Source organism: Papio anubis, chromosome 1 (genome assembly GCF_008728515.1).
Source record: "Papio anubis isolate 15944 chromosome 1, Panubis1.0, whole genome shotgun sequence".
Taxonomy (NCBI): Eukaryota; Metazoa; Chordata; class Mammalia; order Primates; family Cercopithecidae; genus Papio; species Papio anubis.
The window spans coordinates 155,941,823-155,967,277 of NC_044976.1; the positions used below are offsets into that span (position 1 = coordinate 155,941,823).

A 25,455-nucleotide genomic window follows, 5' to 3' on the forward strand; every position below is an offset into this window, starting at 1 on the left:
CCCAGGGATGGAATCATCTTTTAAAACTTGAATTTAACAGTTACATAGCACTTACTGTGAGCCAGAGACTATCCTAAAGGCTTTTGATAGATATGTCAACTCATTTAATACTAATAAGCCTATGGGGTTAGGTACCCTTGTTTCCCATTTTACAGATGAGGAAACTGAGGCACAGAGAAGGAAAGTTATACCACTATTAAGTAATGGACCTGGGATTCCAACTGAAATACCTTGTAGCCCCTGAGCTCATGCTTTTAGTTATTGTACACCTGACTCTTAAAATAGTAATGTACCAGACTGGGACTTTAATGACCCTGAGGTGGATCTCAAGGTCCAGAATGGAGAATGGAAATTGGGGGTGAAGATATTCATTGATTATGATCCTGCCTCTTTACTCCAGCAGCCTGATTAGGTCCCTGAGGGCTAATGCTGAAGCCAGGGTAAGGGGCTTGCAGGTTTAAGGTCAAATTTTTTGAACCTAAGGAATTTCCCTCCAATTCTGTAGCAGCCCCTTAGTGACGAATCTGCTACCTACCCCACAGGTTTTGCTATTAGAGGATTTTCTAGGTTATCAAGGCGGACGAGGTGAAACACCATTAAACTAACACTGAGCAACGCTGAACTCTATACAAATCTTTTTTTCTAGTCTTTCTAAGATACGACCCCAGACGAATCTGCAACTCTGGAGTGGAAGCCAGGGGGCGGGCTAAGCAGCGACCATTTTTGTTTTGCGGCCGTGCGCTCTCAGAGCATCTTGACTAACAGGACCCCACGGTGAAGGTGGAGCCTGTCAGAGAGTAGGGCGGGGCCTGGAAGACGTGATGATTCAAACGGACTAATGATCTGGGCGCATCTGGCAGAAGTCTCCAATGAGCAGGCGTGTTGGGGAGGAGCGCACAAACCCTAGTGGGTTTGGTTGCACGGCGGCTTTGGCGCATTTTCGGCTGGTTTGATTCATCCATTTTGAAGAGACGGGGGAGCGGGGGGCTCGTCTGTTCCAGGAGCCCTGAACCAAAGAGCAGCGGAGTTTGAGGAGCCAGCAGCTCGGGGTTCGGCAGCAGCGGTCCCATCGGCTGAAGTTCGGGGGGGGTGGGGCGCCGAGCGCGCGGGGTGGGGGGGGTCCTGGTCTTTGGCTTCTCGACTCGGTCCTGTTTCGACAGCGAACATGTCGCGGCCTGTCAGGTCAGTGCGGAGTCTGAGGCCTGGAGCGGGTTGGAGGGGGCTGGGGGCGAGTGGTGAAAAGAGTGGGGGACAGAAGGCTAGAGTCGGTCATCTCCGGTGCCACGCGCGGCCTCCTCCCTTTCGGGGCCCGCGCGCACCCTTGCGCGTGGGGGGCCCTGCTGGCGCGCGGGGGTGGCGGCTGCGCGCCCGAGCGCGCGCCCCTCCCCGCCCCGCGCCGCTGCAGGGCTCCGGTCTGCTCAGCTGCCTCCCCCACCCACCGCACTGGAGCGGGCGGGGTGTCCCTGAACCGCCAGCGCCGGAGGGGGAGGGGTGTGAAGTCAGCGCCCCCAAGAGGCCCCACCTCCTCGGGGCCGTCCCCTTGGAGCCAGCCCTGGGAGGCGGGCGGACTCGAGCTCCACTCCCCACCTTCAGCGAGGAGGGGCGGAGGCACCCGTATTGCCCCTTCCTCCCGCGACTGGCGCGGGGGTGGGGGCCCTGAGCCCTTTTTCTCTAGCGGACGGGGGTGTTCCAGGCTAAGGGGGAGGGGCAGCACACCCAACCGGCCCCGCGTCTGTCCTTCGGGGTCGCTGCAGGCCCCGCCTCCCGGATTGGGCCGAACGTGGGCGGGACCCGTTTTTTTCCCCCCGGGCAGAAGTGAGAGTTCGGGACTGGATCCTGGAAAATAATGGACTGCTGCCTCTCTCCCCACCTCGGAGTTTTGAGAGAGTTAACCCCAAAGTTCGCTCTTTCTCTCCGACTAGAAATGTCCTTCCTCGGGGAAATGTCCGTACTCAGGGAGGTGCGGGTTAACAGCACAGCCCAAATCCCGTGTGGTTCTCGTTCCACTCTCACCCGCGTACGCGTCTCGGGATATTTTTGTAACCCTCTTGTCCCCGAGTGACTTTAGTAATAAAAGGGCTAGGTTCGGGTAACCATCAGACTCCATTCTCGGAATTTCAACAAGTTTGCTATTCCCCCAGCGGTCGGTGGAATCGTCCTATGCCATCCTCCAGGCTATTGTATGGAATGTGCCATTTATGGAGGGGTGTGGTTTAGTCTAATCTGTTGAGGCCTTGAAAAGGAGAGCTGTTGCAAATAAATATTTTTAATGTAAGGAATTGGCTTCTTTGCATAGTGTGTTTTCTAAATAAATAGATAAAGGCTTAGTTTTTAAATGTTTTTAACAGTTGTTGCTTCCTCTTCATTCCAAGTTGTGTGAGAAACGGAAGTATCTTTAATTAGAGTTCTAAAGAGAGGTTTGGGACCGTGGAAAGGGTTTTGTTCTACACCGTTCTGTCTCCAGACTAGATCATCCTCCAACTGGTGGTGGCATGGGACTGCATACTTCTACACACGGGGTGGGAATGAGGAGAAAGAGCTGCTGTTAGCTCTGTTTCAATCAGCATCTGTGGTAACTCACGATCTCTACTCTGAAAGTTATGCTGGCCTTTTGGTAAGGAGTCTAGATAGCTCTTTCAGAGTTATAGTATGCATAATTTCTTGGCATAAAACTTGACCGATGTATCTCATCAACTCACGTAGAATATTTTCTTTAGGATCAGGTAAAATATACAATAAAATAAAGATTTATTTTACCTGGATTGGATCTTTTGTCTTCTGGAAGTAATTACTGTGTGGTCAAATTAGGTTATTTTTCTCTACCTTTTAAAATTTAATTCACTAAGTTTTGATGACTTTATTTTATTGTGGTGACATTCTTATCTCATCTGCCTGAATTTGTTTTCCCAGATTTAGGTATTGGAACATGAACAGAACATTTTTACTGGAAAACTTGGATTTTTTATGTTACCATGTGGGGATATATATATTAAGCACATTCTATCAGTTTTTTGGAGGCATTGGGACTTCACAACTTTTTTCTTACTCAGTATGTTGTTTAAACTAATTTTGACCTTGTTTATTACCCCTAATTGAAGAGTGAAGTTAATATGTGTGGGCTGGTTTTTTTTTTGTTTGTTTGTTTTTTGCCATTTTCAAATTATTAATTTCAGAGCACGTTGGTTACCGAGTATATTTTAGTCATAAATTCTCTTTGTAATTATTTTTTAAAAGAAGTCTTTATTCATGACCAATAATAAAGCAGAAATAATTAAACTTGAGTTTGGTGGTTTGTTAAATTTTGCAATAAAAAAGTCCTGACTTAGGGAAATGCTGTTGTTTCAAAGTATAATTGAAGAATCTGTGTTAGTGCATTTAACATCAACAAAAAAAGTGATAGACTTGACCTGATTTCAGAATCATCAGCTTTGTTTTAAAAACAAAAAAGCAAAAGTTGGAAAATATTGTCACTGTGTAGTCTTTTGGGGTATTTTTGCCCTTAGGCCTGTGTATGATTTTGGAGCTTTTCTGGTTCTCATTTTACAATATCCATTTTTATTTTAATATGAACCTAAACATTTTAAGAGCATTTGGAAGTGTACCAGTGGCACCTTAACATCAGTTTCCAAATGAAGGGTGGTATGGTGGACCTTTTGGCTACTGCATGGCTTAGCATAGACCTCTGTCTAGCACGTTATGTTTAACTTTGTTCATACAAGATTGCTGTCTTTACCCTTTGCAGTGGCTGACTTCTAAATGAGAGCTCAAATATTTTAGACCTTGGATTCAAATTAATACCTTAAAATTAGTCTTGGAGCTAGGAAGAGGTTTAGGCAAACTCACTTTATTAAACCTAGTTTAATGGGGACCTGAATAAGTGAGGTGCCTTGCATCACGAACTAGCAGGTGCAAATGTTGAGCCGAGAACCTGGATTTCCCAACTCCCAGTTCTGCTGGTCCCCACCCGCATGATCACCGTACCTTCTGCCCGATCAATATTAATGTTATTAGTGCTGATTAAAGAACATAGTGTAGAACATTTTTAACTTTAAAGTACTTTCATGAGTCAGCTTTGTGAGGAAGGAAGGAAAATGCCGTTACTTCTAAGGGATGAGAAAGAAAGCTCAGATTTACTGACTTGCCCAAACTAGAAACCAGATTTCTTGAAATCCAGCTTTGTTACATTCTCCAGAGATCCTCCTCCCTTACTGAAAGTGATCCAGGTTGCTCAAATCAATCTTTTTGCTTCTCCTTGTAACCTAAGTGTGCTTGATACCTTGTCTTTTAACACTTGAGATTGTAAGGAACCTTACCATTGAAAATTTAGATGTGCAAACATAAGCTCTTACAAGTTGTTATAAAATTTATTTTATTGTTTGTCATGTTTACAAGTAATGTTGAGAATTAACTGCTTTGCCAGGATTCCAGTTTGCTTTCTATTCAGAGAGAATTGTTTGGGCCATGCCTGGATTCTAAAAATTAATATTCTCTCCCCCAAAACAGTTAGTTTCAAGAAGTCCTCAGCTAAAGAGAAAAACTAGAAACTTGAAAATTCAAGGTAATTCAAAATTTGTTATCAAATGTGCACACGAAGACACAAGTTTAATATGGTTGTAGATGAGACTGGCTCATTCTCTTCTGTAGTTTGTGTGTGTATGTGTGAAGTGTGAGTTTATTAACCTTGGATCTATACTTCTTAAAATTACATGTCACTTTCCTCTAAGAAGACATAATTCCTTCAAAGACATGCCATCAAAGATACCTTACATAATTTACAACACCTGAATAATGGGGGAGTTATTTATTTATTTGAGATAGGATTTCCCTCTTGTTGCCCAGGCTGGACTGTAATGGTGCTATCTCGGCTCCCTGCAACCTCCGCCTCCCAGATTCAAGTGATTCTCCTGCCTCAGCCTACAGAGTAGCTGGGATTACAGGCACCCACTACCACACTCAGCTAATTTTGTTATTTTTAGGAGAGACAGGGTTTCACCATGTTGGTCAGGCTGGTCTCGAACTCCTGACCTCAAGTGATCCACCCACCTCAGCCTCCCAAATTGCTGGGATTATAGGTATGAGCTACAGCACCGGCCCAGCCGGGAAGTTAATTTTATAAGAAAAGTATTCACTTTTGCTCAACATACATGTAATTAATTATCTGAAAATTACAATGTTTAAAATGTTTTCAGAGTAACTTAACAAACATTGAGAAAAAGTGCAGAGTCAGGAACTGTGCTAGAGGTTTTCACTTTGTTTTATCCTTACTACAACCCTGTAACAAGTATTTTTCTTTATCACCATGTAACATGACAAAACAAGCTTAAAGAATATGTTACAGTTACAGAGCTATAATAGCAGAGCTAAGGTTTGAGCCCAGATCCGAATACAAAACTAGCATTTTTTTCCATGGTACTCATCTTTCTTGCCTAGTATTCAGTGTGAAGATGGTCAAGTTTTTTTATTTAGTATCTCCTCAATGGTGAATACATTCTATATACATTGATTTTTAGCTCTCTGTATAAAACATTTTAGGAAAAACAGCCAAAATGTTTAACATGAGCATTTTTGCTCAACTCAATATTTAAAATAATTTTCAGAGGTACTTTTTGTTTTGTTTTGTTTTTTGTTTTTTTGAGACAGGGTCTCACTGTCACCCAGGCAGTAGTGCTGTGGTGTGATGACAGGCTCACTGCATCCTCCCACCTCAGACTTTCCGGTAGCTGGGACTATAGGTGTGGCCCACCATGCCTGGCTAGTTTTTTGTAGACAGGGTTTCACCATGTTGTCCAGGCTGAGAGAGAGAATTAACAGTACTAAGTTAAAAAAATAAATAAGCTAGAAAGAACTTAAGTCCAGTTCCTTCAGTTTACTAGTGATGACTTTGAACCCAAGGAGTTAGTGTAGAGATAATAGGCCAGATTTAGATGGCATAAATATCCTTTTTACTCTTTGTATTTACAGTATTTGATTCTACAGAGAATGTTTAGAAGTCCACATTCCTAGTTTGAAACCATTGGGACCATATGTGGTTTTAAATTATTGAAAAATTTGGAATTCCCAAAAGGTAATAGGATGCGTGTACTGTATAGTAATGTACCATCACTAGTTTAGAATAGTACTCCTATAAACAATCACATTAGTATCTCTAGTGAGGGCTGGGCGCGGTGGCTCACGCCTGTAATCCTAGAACTTTGGGAGGCTGAGGCGGGCGGATCACCTGAGGCGTTTGAGACCAGCCTGGCCAACATGGAGAAACCCTGTCTCTACTAAAAATACAAAATGAGTCGGGCGTGGTGGCAGGCGCCTGTAATCCCAGCTACTTGGGAGGCTGAGGCAGGAAAATCGCTTGAACCCGGGAGGCGGAGGTTGCAGTGAGCTTGCACCATTGCACTCGAGCCTGGGCCACAAGAGCTCCATCTCAAAAAACAAAACAAAACAAAAAAATCTCTAGTGAATTTAAGAATTTTCACACAGATATGAAAGGCCTCACATTTAGGTCGTCATGTTTTGCCACCATGTAAGTTATGAAAATACTTAATTTTGAGAACTTTTTGGATTTCGAAATTGTGGGTTGGTGATTGAGGACATTTAACAGCATGAGCTGAAAAAAAAACACTTCTTCGCTTAATAGAATTATCAATTACTGAGCAACTCTTAGGTGCCAAATAATTCCACCAGATACTTTATACATATTTCGAAATCATGCACAACTCTTCAAGGCATATGTTATCCTCATTTCATATGTTAGGCCTGAGGCTAGGATAAATAAAGTAACTGACACAGTTCACCTAACTATTAAGAGATGAAGCAGGAATTTGAATGCTACTGTGAACCAACCCAAAGCCAGTTCGTGATCTTTTCAGTGTGACATTGTCACAGGGTACACTTTGTCACGGTGTTAGCACATTTTGTCTTCTTTGGAGCAAGTTACAGTTCATAATACAACTTTTGTGGAGAGGCCTAATTTTCTGGGGAGGAAGAGGAGAAAATGTGAAGAGATTAATGGGAGATAGACCTGACAGGAGGAAAAACCAGTGGAATGTTTAGTGTGAGCCTTTGCCTAGAAAATGTTAGGTGGCATTGTTTTAAGTTTATACATTTCAAAATATGAGGGCATTTCCCCTTGACTAGGTGATTCCAAAGCCACCTAAAGGACAAAAAGGAAATGAGGGACTCATTTTACATAAAAATATGGATGCAAAAAATGCTAAACAGACTATTAGCTAACTGAAACCAATGCGTACAATAACTCACTCATCAGTAGGCTCTTGGAAACTTCTAACTTTAAGCAAAAGGATATACAGTAGGCAGGTTCTTGAATAATGTTTTGTTACAAGGTTGATGAGAAAGAATGGTCTTGTGCAACATTTCGCTTAAGGCCCGGGTTTCTAAGAGCCTGTCGGTGACATTAAGTGAGAACTTAACTGTATTAAAAATATATGTGATCAAGTAGGGTTTGTCCCAAGAACAAAACAATCTGTTTCTGTGAGTCAACATATTGAAAGACTAAAGGAAAAACCATTGCATTTGAAAAAGGTGTAATGCCTATTGTAAAACTTAATGCAAATGGAGATGTTGAACTCCATTGGAGTAATAGTATTTTGCAGTTAATAAAGCATTTTACAATTTTCAAAGCTTTTTCTCACTGGTTTCTTCTAGCCCAAAAAGCACCATTAGTTAAATAAAGCTAATTTTGAATAAAGGTTTTTGCTTTTGGGGGTTTTTTGACCTATTTTCCCCAAAAATGTAATAGTCACCATACTGTGTAACTCTGGGATACTGCACCTGTTATAATCTACGTGAATGTTGTCTCTCTAGAGTTGTATGATTTACAATCTGCATAGCCAAATGGTTTACTTTGGAAACTTTGAACTTAAAAAGTTTTGAGCATGCTGAAAAGTGTTTAATTTGCATTTTTAAAACAATTCCTAGCTGTAAAAGGAAAGTGACCGTATTACTCTAAATTCAGAAGTAGCTATTTGAATTGTTGAGACTGGAGACTGCACCTAGGAGACTCGCATGTTGTGGATAATAGGAGGAAAGCTTGATTTATTTGTTTGTTTATTTTTTATTTTATTTTATTTTATTTTTTGAGACAGAGTCTCGCTCTGTCGCCCAGGCTGGAGTGCGGTGGTGCCATCTCAGCTCACTGCAAGCTCCGCCTCCCGGGTTCATGCCATTCTCCGGCCTCAGCCTCCTGAGTAGCTGGAACTACAGGCGCCCACCACCACGCCCAGCTAATTTTTTTGTATTTTTAGTAGAGACGGGTGTTTCACCGTGTTAACCAGGATGGTCTCGATCTCCTGACCTCGTGATCTGCCCACCTCGGCCTCCCAAAGTGCTGGAATTACAGGCTGAGCCACCACGCCCGGCCCCAAGAGGAAACCTTTTATTTTTTAGCACAAGACCACTTTGGTCAAACTGGGCATCCCTTTGTTTTGTTGGGAAAAAATTATTGCTGTCTAGATTCTAGGAAGTGAAACTAATCGTTATACAGTTATACTGCCATGTTGTAAAATAACTAAATGGTCTTAATTATAAGTCTTTGAAACACTTTAGATGAAGAGGCCACAGGCTGCTTAAGAGTGTTTCAACTAGGTATTGCAGTTTTCAGGTGCTTCTTAGGTATTATCTATTATTTGAATTGTGTATCTGTTCAGTTCTGTGCTAAGCAAGGCGATCTTCAGGGAGATTTCCTTTCCAGCTACCTTTGGTTGGAGTGTTCTAGGTCACAATAAAATAACTTAGGAAATGAACTGCTGAAGAAACTAAATATTAGCTCCACTGAAAGAGTAAAAGTCGGTCCTGCTATCTCTTACGCTGGGATAACATACAGCTGCTTATCTTCCAAAGACTTGCTGCAGCTCTAGAGATTCATAACAACCCCTCTTCCTTGAGTGACTACTGTTTTCTTACAGAGAAACTTGGTTCTGTAAAATCAGAGACTATCAGAAACTTTACTGTTTGGAATTCTATCAGTAAAAATGAAACATCACACTTTGTCAGGAAGATCTAAGTCATTTTGACACAGAAAACTAGCTTTGATTTACAACTTCAGAGCTTTGGATAAAATTCTGCATCTACCCTAACTTCTTTCCCAGGAAATAGGACCCTAGTTCCACTCTGCAGTTCAGACCTGATATTGATCCCTTTAACACAGTTCTGTGCTTATAGTCTATCAAGATACTGCTTCATTTATCTTATTTCTACACTTCTCCAAACTTCTGTAACTTTTTCTGTTATGTGAGATGCTCCACACTTCTCTGATGTGCTTGTCCTTCATTGTATTCAGTTAATAAACCTAACTTTGTCAGGCTACAGGTTTGTCCCTAGCGTTTGAGTTAGACAGTTTCGAAGATACCACCGAGGTTTCCAAGATGATGGGACTCTACTCAGTAATTGCGCATCTGAGACCCCTTCAGTCTCACACGTTGGAGGTTTCTCTGTCTCCAGTTGCATAGGTTTTACACTAAGCTTCCATTAGGAAAAATCTAACCTAGCTGACTTCATTTGTCAAATACTTTATCTTATGCTCATTGAAATTTGTGTGTGACTTTTTTTTTTTTTTTTTTTTTTTGAGACGAGTCTTGCTCTGTCGCCCAGGCTGAAGTGCAGTGGCGCGATCTTGGCTCACTGCAAGCTCACTTCCCAGGTTCACGCCATTCTCCTGCCTCAGCCTGCCGAGTAGCTGGGACTACAGGTGCCCGCCACCATGCCCGGCTAATTTTTTGTATTTTTAGTAGAGACAGGGTTTCACCATGTTAGCCAGGATGGTCTCGATCTCCTGACCTCAAGTGATCTGCCCGCCTCAGCCTCTGAAGGCAGGATTACAGGCGTGAGCCACCACGCCCAGCAGTGTGTGACTTTAAAAGAAAACATTTTCCTATACGGTGAAACTGAACCTGGTAAGTTGTGAAATAAAGTAACTTGAGTCTTGGGAATAAGGAGTGCCTTATAAGAGTTAATACTTATTCATAGGGCTAACCCATTAACAAGTTGGTAAAATATATATATATATATATATATATATATATATATACTTAGTAGGAAATTGTGATCTAGTAAATGTGTCTGGCTTAGTCATTCAGAACACCTTTACCCACCTCCGTTTTCTGCAGAAATTAGAAACATCCGATTTGAAAAATTAGGAACTCTTTTCTATAATACTATTGGGGATTTTGTTTTTATTTTTGCTTTCTCATATCTTGTGGCTTTGTTGTGAATTTTATATTTGTTTTATTTTTTTGAGACGGGGTCTCAATCTGTCGCTCAGACTGGAATGCAGTGGCCTGATCTCATTGCAACATCAGCTTCCTGGGCTCAAGCGATCCTCCCACCTCAGTCTCCCAAGTAGCTGGGACTACAGGCGCGTGCCATCACGACTGGCTGATTTTTTTTTTTTTTTTTTTTTTTTTTTAGAAAAGACAGGGTATTGCCGTGTGGTTCAGGCTGGTCTCGAACTCCTGGTACTTGAGCAATCCTGCCGTGTCCGCCTCCCAGAGTGCTGTGATTACAGGTGTGAGCTACCACAACCGGAGGGAATTTGATATTTTAAATTGTGAATAGGATGGGCCAGGTGTGGTGGTTTACGCCTATAATCCCAGCACTTTGGGAGACCGAGGTGGGTGGATTGCTTGAGTCCTGGAGTTTGAGGGCAGCCTGGCCAACATGGTGAAACCCCGTCTCTACTAAACATTAAAAAAAAAAAAAAAAAGCCGTCTGTGGTGGTGCACAACTGTAATCCCAGCTACTGGGGAGGCTGAGGCAGGAGAATCGCCGGAACTTGGGAGGCAGAGGTTGCAATGAGCCATCATCATGCCACTGCACTGCATCCAGCCTGGACAACAGAGGGAGACACTCTCTCAAAACAAAAAAACCTAAAGTAAATAATTAGATGATGTAAAATACAGTCAAAACAATGTATTTTAGGCCAAAAGGAACTTAAAGGTCAAGATAAGTGAAGCTATTGTAAGAAATTACCTGGAGGTGGCCAGTGCAGTGGCTCACACCTATAATCCCAACACTTTGGGAGGCCAAGGAGGGCATATCACTTGAGTCAAGGAATTCGAGACCAACCTGAACAATAGGGAGACCTCATCTCTACAAAAAAAATAAACAAAGTCAGCCAGACATGGCGTTGCACAACTGTAGTCCCAGCTACTTAAGATGCTGAGGCAGGAGGATTACTTGAGCTCAGGAGTTTGAGACTAACCTGGGCAATATGCCGAAACTCCATCTCTACAAAAAATTTAGCCAGTGTTTGTAGTCCCAGCTACTGGAGTAGGGGGTGAGGTGGGAAGATCGCTTGAGCCCAGGAGGTCCAGGCTGCTATTAGCTGTCATTGCAGAGTGAGACCCTGTCTCAAAAAAAAAAAAAAAAATTTGAGTTGTGTTCAGGCATTCTGCCCTCAATTGTTTTTACATGCTGAGAAAATCTTGCATGTGAGATTTCTTAATCATCTTTGAGGTGGGAAGAGTGGAAAGAGGTAAATGTTCCAAATTTTAAAGGGAAGGTAGCAGTATTTGGTATGCAGCAACTTTAATTGCATCAGTTATTTGGAAGAGTTAGATTTGTAAAGACTTAGGAAAGGAAGGCTTGAGAAGCTGCATCAACAGTGGCATGTGTGGATTATAGGTTTGGAAGGACTTGGGTTGGAAAATTTCTTTTACCACTTAATGGCTTGCAGTAAAGTTACTTGGCCTTTTGAGCATTAGTTTCCTCAGTTAATTAGCTCCTCTTGTGACATTAGGGTGAGAATTAAATGAGGATTTAGACAAAGTAACTAGTATATTTCAAATATCTGAAGTAACTGCTGTTATAATTACTACTAAAAGTCACCGTGGATTCACACACAAAAAGAATATCTTATAGATCAGTAGTCTTCATAATGTTTGCTTTTGCAGGTAACTTAAACATTTGATTCAAATTTTATGTAGTTGTTTATTTGAGACAGGTTCTCCCTCTGTCACCCAGGCCAGAGTGCAGTGTGGTGATCTCGGCTCACACTGCAACCTCCAGCCTCCCGGGCTCAAGCTATTCTCCCACCTCAGCCCCTGGAATGGCTGGGACTTCACAGGTGCGTGCCACCACACCCAGCTAATTTATTTGTATTTATTTTTGTAGAGATGAAGTTTCTTCATGATACCTAGGCTGATCTCTGATCTCAAATTTATGGGCTGAAGCAATCCGCCCACCTTGGCCTCCCACAGTGCTGGGATTACAGGTATGGGCTGTGGACCACCACACCTGGCTCAAATTTTAGTATATGTGTTACTGAAGTGAGCACGCCTGGCTCAAATTTTAAGTATAATTTTGGGCCAGGCGTAGTGGTTCCCGCCTGTAATCTCAGCATGGTGGGAGGATTGCATAAGCCCAGGAGTTGGAGACCAGCCTGGGCAACCTGTCTCTACAAAAAAAAAAAAAAAAAAAAATTAGCTGGGCATGGTAGTGTCCACCTGTAGTCCTAGGTACTCTGGAGGCTACAGTGAGCCACAACAGTCCAGCCTGGGTGACAGTAAAAGCCTGTCTTTTAAAAATAAATAGGCTGGGCATGGTGGCTCATGCTTGTAATCCTAGCACTTTGAGAGGCCGAGGCAGGCAGATCACTTCAGGTCAGGAGTTTGAAACCAGCCTGGCCAACATGAGGGAACCCTGTCTCTACTAAAAATACAAAAAAGTTAGCCGGGCATGATGGCGGGCGCCAGTAATCTCAGCTACTGGGGAGGCTGAGGCCTGGGAGACGGAGGTTGCAGTGAGCTGAGATCACTCCATCTCAAAAAAAAAAAAAAAAAAGATAAATACAATTTTGGAAGTAAAGTTTAGCAGTTTTCTTTAATGTGGAACTTTCAAAGTTTTTCACATTAAAATTCATTTTGAATGTTTATTGGGGAGGTAATATTGATAAAATCCAATTGATAATTACCAGTAAATTCTTAGAAAACCTATTTTGGCAGAACACAGGTTGGGCAATTCTGTAATGAGATAATTTTTAAAATATGATACTATAAGACAAATGTATACTTTTAAAATACTTTTGATTAGCTGTGTTCGATTTTATGATTCCTGGGAAGATTTTGTTCGAACAAAAAGTGTTTACTGCTCAAAAGTTTAACTGTCACTGATTTAAATGAACTAATTTCCTTTTTAAAAAATTTATTAGAGCAAAAGAATTCTGTGAAAATACCGTGGTTTTATTTCAACAAGGATTTTGACAGCTTCACGTAAGGTCCTTGTAAGATGGAGAAATACAGGCAGAATGATAGTTCAGTGTGAGGGACTTTGCCTGAGCAGCCTTACCCAGAGAGGGCTGGCAAATAAATAGTTACCCTGGAAGACTTTCCACTGATGCCTGAAAGGGTTCTGTTCTTGGCGTATCTTATAATTAATGATATGGATGAGGACACTGATGGTGTGCTGATTAAATTTGCAGTTGATAAGAAGTTGGGGAAGATAAATAATATGCTGAAATAGCAGGATCAGGATATCAAATGGTCTTAGATTATGGAAAAGGAGGTTTTAGTCATTGGAATTACAATATGTAGTCCACTGAATGATGGAACAGTCCAAAAGGGAACTGAAATCTTGGACTGCATTTAAGTATAGAGTAGAATAGGAAGAGGAGGGTCATAATCCTGATCTGCTCCGCTCCCCATTCCCTATCTTTTTATAACCATATTATGTTTCATCCTGGGCGCTGCTTTAATATTTACTAAATCCAAGGTGGTATGGAGGAAAGCAGCTAGAGCATGAAGAGAGTACTTGAAATATGAGGAAGTGTTAAAAAGGAACCCTAGTATTTAGCTTCAAAGAAAAAGTGGGAATAGTCATATAAATTTAAGGAATGCTCTGAAGAGGAGGGGTTAGATTTAGACTATGCTAATCCCAGGAGGTAGAACTAGATAGAACCAGTGAGTGGACATTAGAGGCAGATTCATCTCATTGTAAAGAACTATTTAATTATTGGAATTTTCTTTCTTTTTTTTGAGACAGTTTTGCTCTGTCGCCCAGACTGGAGTGCAGTGGTGCAATCTCGGCTCGCTGCAACTTCTGTCCCTGGGTTCAAGCTATTCTCCTGCCTCAGTCTCCCAACTACCTGGGATTACAGGTGCCCACAAACACGCCTGGCTAATTTTTTAACTTTTTTTTTTTTAGTAGAGATGGGGTTTTATCATGTTTGCCAGGCTGGTCTTGAACTCCTGACCTCAGGTGCTCCACACACCTCGACCTCCCAAAGTGCTGGGATTACAGGGTTGAGCCACTACGCCTGGCAATTACTGGAATTTTCTTAGCATAGGCTGCCTTGGAGATCACGAGAGGTTCTCAGTCATTCCCTTCTAGGGATATTTATTAACAGGATACAAGCTAAAGGTTGAATTAGATTGTCCAGGAGCTCTACTATATATAATACTCTCGGCACCACCATATCTCCCACCCCATTACCATCAAGCTTTGATAGGCTTTATGAATGCTTTAAACTTAAAAAATGGTTTAAAAATTTTTAGTCTAAATGGTAACCTGAACTTTGCCATGAAGTCAGAAATAAAAATAGAGAAGGCTGGATGTGGTGGCTCATGCTTGTAATCCTAGTACTTTGAGAGGCCAAGGAGGGAGGATCACTTGAGGCCAGGAGTTCAAGACCACCAGCCTGGGAAACAGCAAAACTTGGTCTCTACAAAAAAAATTTTTTAATTAACTGGCCATTGTGACACACACCTGTAATCTCAACTCCCCAGGAGGCTGATTTGGGAGAATTGCTTGAGTCCAGGAGTTTGAGGCTGTCGTGAGCTATGATCACACCACTGCACTTCATGCACTCCAGCCTGGATGACAGAGCAGACCCTGTCTCCCAAAAAAAAAAAAAAAAAAAAAAAAAAAAAGGATATATTTTGGTATCACATTTTAGTGAAATGAACAGGAAAACAAAGACAATCTTTCTGAATGATACTAGAACCGATACTTTTAAAACTTACGTATTTTTCAACAAAGTAATTCATCATCATATCCAAATAGAAGTTAGTTATGCGTTCAAAATTACAGTGGTATTCTGGGTGGAATGAGTTAATACTTATAAGTAATAATAGCTATTTTTGATATTTATATACCTTGCATAAATGTTCTGAAATGTTCTCAACACTCTTGTTATTCCTATAACAGGTATTGTTATTCCTGTTTTACAGATGAGGAGACTAAAGTTCAGTGAGGGGAAGTAACTTGCTTGAGGATATACAACTAGTAAGAGTCAGGACGTAAATTCAAGAATCTGTGTTTTTAACCTCTATGCTATATTGAAATTTAATGCTATCCTCCAGTTCTAGTTATTGATACTCATTTTACATTGAAGAGTTAGTTTAGCTTGACATTTAACTTAATACATTTAACTTAATACAATCATGTGTCATATAGCACCAGGGATACATTCTGAAAACTGCATTTTTAGGCGATTTGCATGTATTTCCACAAAACCAAATGGTATAGTCTCCTGCACACCTAGGCTGTATGGTATAGCCTATTGCTCCTAGACTATAAACGTGTATAGCATGTTACTGTACTGAATACTGTAGGTAATTGTAACACAGTGGTAGGTATTTATATATCTAAACATAGAAAAAGTACAGTAAAAATATGGAACAATAATCTTATGAGACTGTTGTCATGTATGCAGTTCACCATAATGTCATGCAGCACATGATTGTATTGAAGAAATTAGAATGTTTCTTTGTTTTCACCTAGAAATAGAACCTCTCATGCCCTGGGACTTATGAAATTCTTAAGTGCTGGATTTCTGTCCTATCCTCTCATTAGGAACAAATTCATCAAAAATACATTTCAACCCTAGACAAAGCAAGCCTCTAAATGGTGGAAATAATGTTATTTATATTATTTTGAATAAGCATCTTTAGAAGACAGGACATTGTTTGGGAAATGAAACTTTTTGTTGTTATTTTTTATTTTTGAGATGGAGTCTCACTCTATCACCCAGGCTGGAGTGCAGTGGCACAATCTTGGCGCACTGTAACCTCTGCCTCCCAGGTTCAAGCGATTCTCGTGCCTCAGCTTCCCAAGTAGCTGGGATTACAGGCGACCGCCACCACACCTGGTTAATTTTTTGTATTTTTAGTAGAGATGGGGTTTCTCCATGTTAGTCAGGCTGGTCTTGAACTCCTGACCTCAGGTGATCCACCCGCCTCGGCCTCCCAAAGTGCTGGGATTACAGGCGTGAGCCACTGAGCCCGGCCTGAACCAAATTATTATGAGTCATTATGAGTCATCATGAATGGCCCTTGTTATCACAGATCTTTTATTTATTTAAGTTATTTTATCTTTTCCCTCTTTAGCATTTATGGATGACTATATTTGTTTCTGACTGGTTGTCCTTAATAAGGCAGAATTGCTTCTATATTCATAATTTGCTTTACACTGATTTTATGGTTTTTGTGATAAATGGCATTGTATGAGATAATTCTGGCTGTTTTCAGATCATTGAAAGTTAAAATATTTTGTATTTCAATGGAAGGGGGATAGTCTTTCAATTTAATTTTGAAATTTAATTTTTTATATAATGTCAATATAGTCTACATGGCATTTCTCTAGTTCTGTTTGTTGAAAAGTAGGATAGAAAAAAATGTACTAAATAAAAAGTATCCTTTTTAATGTCTTAGGTTTAAAGTAACAAGTTACAGGCCAGGCCTCACAGCTGTAATCCCAGCATTTTGGGAGATTAAGGCGAGATGATTGCTTGAGGCCAGGAGTTTGAGACCAGCCTGGGAAACATAGAAAGGCCCCGTCTCTCCAAAAAAAATTGTTTTTAAATTAGCCAGGCATGGTGGCTGTGTGCCTTTCTGTAGTTCCAGGAGCTGAGGTGGGAGGATCACTTGAGCTCAGGAGTTGGAGGCTACAGTGAGCTATGATTGTGCCACTGCACTCCAGCCTGGGTGACAGAACAAGACCCTGTCTCGATGGATGGATGGGTGGGTGGATGGATGGATGGATGGAAGGAAGATAGGTAGGTAGGTCTGTCTAGATAGATAGATAAGGAGATTAAGTTTTCTGTTGTGAAGGGCAGTTAATTTTTAATGACAGATACTATGAAAAACAGTATTGTGATCATAATGCAGTATGATCATTTGCAATGACCATTTTCTGTATTATATTTTAATATAATGCCAACCGTTATATTTATTAATTTAATATTTATTATTTAATTTATTATTTAAACTTATTTAATTGTGTAGAATATCTTTTAAATTTGTCAAGCAATTTAGGTTATCAGTTCCAACAGAGGAAGAACTAAGTAAGGCCCAGAGGAATTACATGATGTTCTTGACATTCTAGAACCAGAACCCAGGATTCCTAGTACAAAGATTCTGTACTAATACCTTTCTTGAGTGTTTCTAGTGATAGACTAAGGAAGTAGCCATTGTTAGCAAACAGTTAAAGCTCTTTATGTCGAACCTACACTTAATGTGGATTGCTGAAGCTCAGCTGTACCTCTACTACTCCTTTCACATCAAAGCCCTAAAGTAGCTAACATGTTTTCCCATTTTGCAAGTTAAATATTCTCAATTTATTCATTTGTACTTCATATATCATTTACCATTCTGATTGTCCATTCTTACATAGTTTCATAGGATATATCCATTGCTACGTTGTACCCAGAAACTGGGTAATAATGTTAGTTGCCACCCCACAAGCATGAGATAAGCTAGAATTATACCTGCAAGTTCAGAACCTGTATGTTAATTATTAGAGGATAAGATGTAAGAGTTCCTCTTCTAGATACCGTCCTTCCCCTGTTTCCAGGACCCTCCTTTTTTTAAATCCTAAATAATACAGAAAATGGTCATGTTTGCATTATCATCATCATGCTATTTTTCATGGCATTTGTCATTAAAAATCACTGTTTTGCCAGAACATGGCAGGCATTTCCATATTAGCCCAAAAATATTAGATTTTTTCATAGTCATATTTTTAAGAAAGAAAATATATTTTTATTGTAATAAAATATACTTAGCAGAAAATTTACCATCTTAACCTTTTTTTTTTTTTTTTTTGGAGACAGAGTCTCGCTCTGTTGCCAGACTGGAGTGCAGTGGCGCGATCCCTGCTCACTGCAACCTCTGTCTCCCGGGTTCAAGCAGTTCTCCTGCGTCATGCTCCCGAGTAGATGGCACTACAGGCACGCACCACCACACCCAGCTAATTTTTGTATTTTTAGTAGAGACGGATTTTCACCATGTTGGCCAGGATGGTCTCGATCTTTTGACCTTGTGATCCGCCTACCTTGGCCTCCCAAGGTGCTGGGATTACAGGCATGAGCCACCACGCCTGGCCCATCTTAACCATTTTTAAGTATATAGTTCGGGACTGTTAAGTATTTGACATTGTTGTAAAGAACTCTTAATCTTGCAAAACTGAAACTAAACCCACTAAACAATAGCTCCTTATCCCCACTCTTCTAGCCTCTGGCAACCACCACTCTACTTTGTGTCTCTAGAATTCATCTACTCTAGGTCCCTCATGTATATGGAATTAATGGTCATATTTAAAGTTAGCTTCCCTAATAATACGGTATCTTTGGTAATATAAACTCAGCTTCTTACAATAAAATATATAGTTGGAGTATATTTAATGGTTGTGATTAAACTAAAGAAAAACAGAAGGTGGAACTCCATAAGAGCCTTGTTTTTTTCTCTTTCTAATGCTGAGTATGTAACTATATCTTCCTCTACATATAAGCCCAAGCCATTTTTTCCATAATTCACCTCCATCCATATCATCTCCACATACTATACTAGAAGGTGGACCAGTGTTTGCATTCTGACCATCGTGTCTTTGAATTTAAATGATGTCTTAATCTATACAACCAAGAATATCCCTCTGCTCAGGTTTAAGTATAGGTGGTAGCATATATTTCTCTTAATTTTTTAAATTCACTTGATTGATTTAGGCCTACAGTAAAAGTGCATTTTTTAATCTAAGGCTCTTTTGCCAGGTAGGCTGTTTGGGTACTAACATGGAAGCATATATATATCTCTCTCTAGAGAAGGAGTATTAAACTTTTAGATTTAGAATGCAAAGTACAAAAATAGAAATGAAGCTTTGTTTGAGATGTTAAAGGTACCTTACTTGCTAGGGAGTACTTAAAATCATTTAGAGTCAAATAGATTGTGCAAATATTCTTACTGTTTTGACTTTATAATAGGACAGGCTAACCATTCACTTTATTAAGATCATGCATATATCCCCAGAACTAGTTCTTTCCCTAGGTCTAGTTTTATAAAATGCTGCTGATAAACCAGGTCTGTAAAATTGGAAAAGGAAAAAAAAGTTTAGAAACAAAAGAATAAAGTCAAATACATAGATATACATAAATTTGTGAGGCTTTCATAGTTTTTTAAATAAAGCATCTTTTGACTGGACCAATTAATTTGTTTCCTTCCCCTTCTGTATAAGGCTTAACATTACCATAATTTTTGTGCATTATAATGTAACTGTACTATACCTAAAAATTGCCTTTGCCTTGAAAAGCTTAGTAATAACTTTGTTTATCAAGTATACATATATGTGTGTGTAGCAGTAAGAGTAAGATATCATTTACAATGTTAGCTTATAAATATGGTATCTTTGTATATAATGAATATATAGGTACATGGTGATTTGATTCATTTTGCTGTTTTATGTATATTTGTTTGGAGAGACGGGAGATTGTTTTGTAGAAAAGAATGGTATTTGAGGCCAGGCGCGATGGCTCATGCCTGTAATCCCAGCACTTTGGGAGGCCAACGCGGGCAGATCACGAGATCAGGGGTTCAAGACCAGCCTGGCCAATGTGGTGAAACCCTGTCTCTACTAAAGATACAAAAAATTAGCTGGGCGTGGTGGCGGTTACCTGTAATCTCAGCTACTCGGGAGACTGAGACAGGAGAATCACTTGAACTTGGGAGGCGGAGGTTGCCGTGAGCTGAGATCTTGCCATTGCACTCCAGCCTGGGCGACAGGGCAAGACTTCATCTCAAAAAAAAAAAAGAGAAGGAAAGAATGGTATTGGAATTATCACTGAGATGAGCAGTATGAGAATTGTAGCTTGACATACTTGTGGTTTACACTATGCTTTCTTGTAACAGAAAGTTAAGTATTTTGGCTTGAGAAGTGGGGGCCCTTAAAAAACACTTTTTGGCTGAGTGCAGTGGCTCGTGCCTGTAATCCCAGCACTTTGGGAGCTGAGGCAGGATGACTGCCTGAGCTTAGGAGTTTGAGACCAGCCTGGGCAATGCAGGGAGACCCTGTCTACAAAAAATGAAAAAAATTAGACAGCATGCGTCTGTAGTCCCAGCTACTCAGGAGGCTGAGGCAGGCGGATTACTTGGGCCCAGTAGGTCAAGGCTGCCGTGAACCATGATTGTGCCACTGCTCTCCAGCCTAGGCGACAGAGTGACACCCTGTCTCAAAAAATTAATTAAATAATTTTCTTTTTCTTTTTTTTTGAGACGGAGTTTCACTCTTGTTGCCCAGGCTGGAGTGCAGTGGAGCCATCTCAGCTCACCACAACCTCCACCCCCTGGGTTCAAGCGATTCTCCTGCCTCAGCCTCCCAAGTAGCTGGCATTACAGACATGTGCCACCACGCTTGGCTAATTTTGTGTTTTTAGTAGAGATGAGGTTTCTCTGTGTTGGTCAGGCTCATCTCGAACTCCCGACCTCAGGTAATCCGCCCGCCTTGGCCTCCCAAAGTGCTGGGATTACAGGTGTGAGCCACCATGCCCGGCAATTAAATAGTTTTCAAAGAGCTACTTCAGTTCTGTTTATGAAAGAGAAATGTGTGTTCTGATGTCTTAGAAAAATCCTACAGTTTTATGATTTTAATTGGAGTCTCTTCTTTCTACAGAAATAGGAAGGTTGTTGATTACTCACAGTTTCAGGAATCTGATGATGCAGGTAAGTTTTATGGTTTCAACAAATTGTAAGTTGAACCAGTGGAGGTTACCAGCTTATATACTTTTATTATGCTTTTGGAATAAGTTTTACTTTTTTATTTTAGAGTATTTACCAAAACTATGTCATGATCTGTGTCAACCAAAGCAAAAGTTAAACTTACATGGATTTTAACTTTTCCATGGTAAATCATTTATAATAAACATTAAACCATTTTTTTCTTACTTGGTTTTGGAGTCCAAAGTTTAAATGTCCAGTAATTCTGATATAGTGTTCATTACTTAAAATATCTCCTGCTGTCAGCCAGGCGCCATGGCTCACGCCTGTAATCCCAGCACTTTGGGAGGCCAAAGTGGGCGGACCAGTTGAGGTCAGGAGTTCCAGACCATCCTGGCCAACATGGTGAAACCCCATCTCTGCTAAAAATATAGAAATTAGCCGGGAGTGGTGGCATGCGCCTGTAATCCCAGCTACTCTGGAGGCTGAGGCAGGAGAATCGCTTGAACTCAGGAGGCGGAGGTTGCAGTGAGACGAGATGGCACCACTGCACTCAAGCCTGGGCAACAGAGAGACCCTGTCTGAAAAAAAAAAAAAAAAACCATTATTCTACAAGCCAGGCACAGTGATTCACGCCTATAATCCCAGCACTTTGCAGGGGGGAAAAAAGCTCCTGCTGTTATTACAATAAAACTTGTGCCTTGTATTATGTTTTTACATAATAAAGCAACTAAGATGAGAGTCTGTTTTGTGAAACAGCTTTGATTTGTGAACTAATTCATCACAGAATGAGTGTTGTAGCTAAGTCTTAGTCGTAAGAGGTTTTTTCAGAGTTGTCTCCTTAATCTCACTACTTTCCAGATATGTTTACTATTCTTTTTTCTTTCTTCTTATTCTAACTTTTATTTATAAAGATAATATGTGCCCTTTGGGAAGACTTAGAAAATACTGAAAGATACAAAGAAGAGTAAAAAAAAAGTAATGTGTAGCACTAATATTTATTAAATGCTTGCTACATGTCAGGAATTGTTTCAAATGTTTGTATTTCTTTTTTTTTTTTTTTTTTTTTTTTTGAGACGGAGTCTAGCTCTGTCGCCCAGGCTGGAGTGCAGTGGCCAGATCTCAGCTCACTGCAAGCTCCGCCTCCCGGGTTTACACCATTCTCCTGGCTCAGCCTCCCGAGTAGCTGGGACTACAGGCGCCTGCCACCTCGCCCGGCTAGTTTTTTTGTATTTTTTAGTAGAGACGGGGTTTCACCGTGTTAACCAGGATGGTCTCGATCTCCTGACCTTGTGATCCGCCCGTCTCGGCCTCCCAAAGTGCTGGGATTACAGGCTTGAGCCACCGCGCCCGGCCTGTATTTCATATTTACTTAGAATAATCCTGTTAATATGTGATATACTGTTATTTTTATTTTGAGTATTTTATGTTATTAAAAGGTATTTGGAAAATTCCTATCAATGGTTATATAATATCCCATAATGGAATTTATAATGTTTCTGACCACCTAATAATTGCTGATGCTCTGGACTGCTTCCAGCATCTCGCCATCGTGTGTGTGTGAGTGTGAATGGTGCAGTAAACAGTTTTGGAAATAATTTCCTTTTAAGGTAGAGTCATTTTCGTTAGTTTTATAGGGCTTTTGAAATTGGAAATATTTTCTTCAAATGCAAGATTATGTTGTATTTAATACTTTAGTTTAAAAGTAATTTGCTTAGTAATAGTAATTGTGTTTACTTCCTGAAATGTTGGTAATATAACCATATTACGATAATTTTCAAATAAGTGTGAAGGTGTTGAAATCAGAAGGGGAGGGTATAAAATGATAAGAGAGGCTTAGCTAAAAATAGATGAAATATATATCATAAGGACTAGAGGGTAATATGCAAAAATGAAGTTAAGGTGATAGGACTTGATTTGGAAATAATTTAGTTTTTTAAAACTGAAAGAAACTTTGGGAAATCCTGCTCCTCTCACCATTTAAACAGCATGAGAGATAATTGTGTCAGTAAATATAGTGGTGATTTTAACATGCAAAAATCATAGTTAATTAAGTTTGAAAAACACTGTTTAGATGAAGATTATGGAAGAGATTCGGGCCCTCCCACTAAGAAAATTCGATCATCTCCCCGAGAAGCTAAAAATAAGAGGCGATCTGGAAAGAATTCACAGGAAGATAGGTAAGAGGCATTGTTTTTCTGTTCCTGCTTATATTGTCACCACTCTGAGATGAGAGTAGTCTCTGATCTCTAAATTGTTGGAATCTCATACTTTTGAAAAGTACTTACTGTCCACTTACTATTTTGCATATTTCATATTATCTCAGGCTGTGCTTGAGTATGTAACTTGTTATCTAAGGTTAATATTGGCACTTTCATTGTAGTGATAACAAAAAATAAGTGGTATATCCCATTCAGTCACAAATCACTGGCACAATTATAACTAAAGCTTGTAGAATCTTAAGTTGTATAGCCTGCTGCATTTTGCTGTCTCATAATCAATTCTCCTTTGTTTAAATAATTTAACCATTTTGGAGAGTTTCTTTTCCCTTCATTTTACAAATGAGTTGTGATTTTAACTATAATTTTGCCTCATAAGACCAGGATATTAGGAGGACACGGTGGCTTATGCTTGTAATCCCAGGACTTTGGAAGGCCTAGGTAGCAGGATCGCTTGAGGCCGGGAGTTTGAGACTAGCCTGGGCAATATAAGGAGACCAGGTCTCTACACAAAAATATAAAATTTGGCCGGGAATGGTGGCACTTGCCTGTAGTCCCAGCTACTCAGGAGTCCGAGGCAGGAGGATCCTTTGAGCCCAGGAGTTCAAGGCTGCAGTGAGCTATGATTGCACCACTGCACTCCAGCCCAGGTGACAGAGCCAAGACTGTCTCGGGGGGGGAAAAAAAAACAGGATATTGTAATTTCTGTCCGCTTAGTAAAGGTATACACACTCTCACACTTGGTATAATGTAACTTTAAGACCTTCTTGGTGATAATGGTGATTATAGTGATGATGATGGCTACTGTTTATGATTATTATGTGACAATCTCTATTATGTGTTTTACATACACTATCATTTAATTCTCACAACATCTCTATTTGGGTAAATATTAACTTAGAGGGGTTCTGTGATTTAACCAAAGTTATCCAGCAAATGAACAAACAGGTTTTGAAACCATGTCTGTTGGACTCCAAAGTACATTTTTTAACCATTAGAGCTCTATACGCTTCCAAATAATACTATTACAAATGAGCAGTTCAAATAAATGAAATATTTCTCACTAGTTCTCCTAAGAATCCTGGAGCACCAAAATCATTATTAAATTCATATATTTACCTAGTAATTTTATTTATGTTGACAACCTCTAATACTTTTTTTTGCTGGAGCATTTCAGAAATGTGCTTTTAAGGAAAAATAATACAGAATTATACTGTTGGGAAACAAGGCATCTAGAGCTTCTTGGTATATGTCTAACATAGTTGTTGTTTGTTTTTAATAGAGATGGGCTCTGGCCATGTTGCCCAGGCTGGTCTCAAACTCCTGGGCTCAAGCAATGCTCCCATCTCAGCATCCCAAAGTGCAGGGATTACAAGTGTGAGCCACCATGTCTAGCCTAAAATAGTTTTTTGTTTGTTTTTTGAGACAGTCTCACTCTGTCACCCAGGCTGGAGTGCAATGGTATGGTCTCGGCTCACTGCAACCTCCGCCTCCCAGGTTCAAGTGATTCTCCTTCCTCAGCCTCCCGAGTAGCTGGGATTACAGGTGCCCACCACCACACCCAGCTAATTTTTGTATTTTTAGTAGAGATGAGGTTTCACAGTGTTGGCCAGGCTGATCTTGAACTCCTGACCTCATGATCCACCCACCTCAGCCTCCCAAAGTGCTGGATTCCAGGCATGAGCCACCTCACCCGGCCGAACAGTTTTATATGGCAGCCCAACTCAGAACTATTTTTCATTATGTTCATTATCTTATTTCTCCTAGGAAAGACCTGCTTTGTGGCATGTTATAATGTCTCATTTACATAATTAACTTTTAGCTTACAGTTTTTCTTGTTGCAGTCATTTGATTTTATTATTCTAAGTGCTGGAAGGATTGAAATAAATATAGGTTTTATTCCTATCTGTATGCCTTGTGTATTTATTCTCAGACCAGTACTCTGTTGATTTTTCTGTTTTCAAAGTTCAGCCTTCACTTAATTTTGCTGTAGTGGTGCTCAAAGATTAATGTAGTCTATAAACTCAATAAAAGAGGTAGAAAAAATAATATAATTCATCATTGTGTTAGAATTATGAATTTGGTGCTTATTTTGCATAAAAAACATTTATACAGAATAGTCACAGATTTCAGAATTATAAAGTGTCTTGGATTCAAGTTGCTTAGTAAAGGAATATGTTTGATCATTCTCTTTGCTTAGGAATCATGGATTCAGTATTTTCTCATTTGAGTGTGGTCTAGATTATGGGGAATACCAAAAGTGATTTATAAGACCTGCTATTTGAGAAAGGAAAACTTTGAAGGCAGTT

General features: G+C 40.2%; 1 protein-coding gene and 1 non-coding gene across 3 annotated transcripts in view; both read left to right on the forward strand.

The window, feature by feature from the left end:
• Positions 1-867: 867 nt before the first annotated feature.
• Positions 868-25,455, forward strand: part of NUCKS1 (nuclear casein kinase and cyclin dependent kinase substrate 1) — a 37,091-nt gene continuing 12,503 nt past the window's right edge. For both annotated transcript variants that reach the window (XM_003893218.3, XM_009188791.2), the window contains exons 1-3: positions 868-1,182; positions 20,884-20,933; positions 23,002-23,107. In XM_003893218.3, the coding sequence (XP_003893267.1) occupies positions 1,166-1,182; positions 20,884-20,933; positions 23,002-23,107 (173 nt within the window). In that variant the 5' untranslated portion in view covers positions 868-1,165. The remainder of the gene's footprint in view (positions 1,183-20,883; positions 20,934-23,001; positions 23,108-25,455) is intronic.
• On the forward strand, positions 19,167-19,295 carry LOC116272132. Its single transcript, XR_004180855.1, has one exon. It is a non-coding gene; the product is annotated as a small nucleolar RNA SNORA72 (small nucleolar RNA).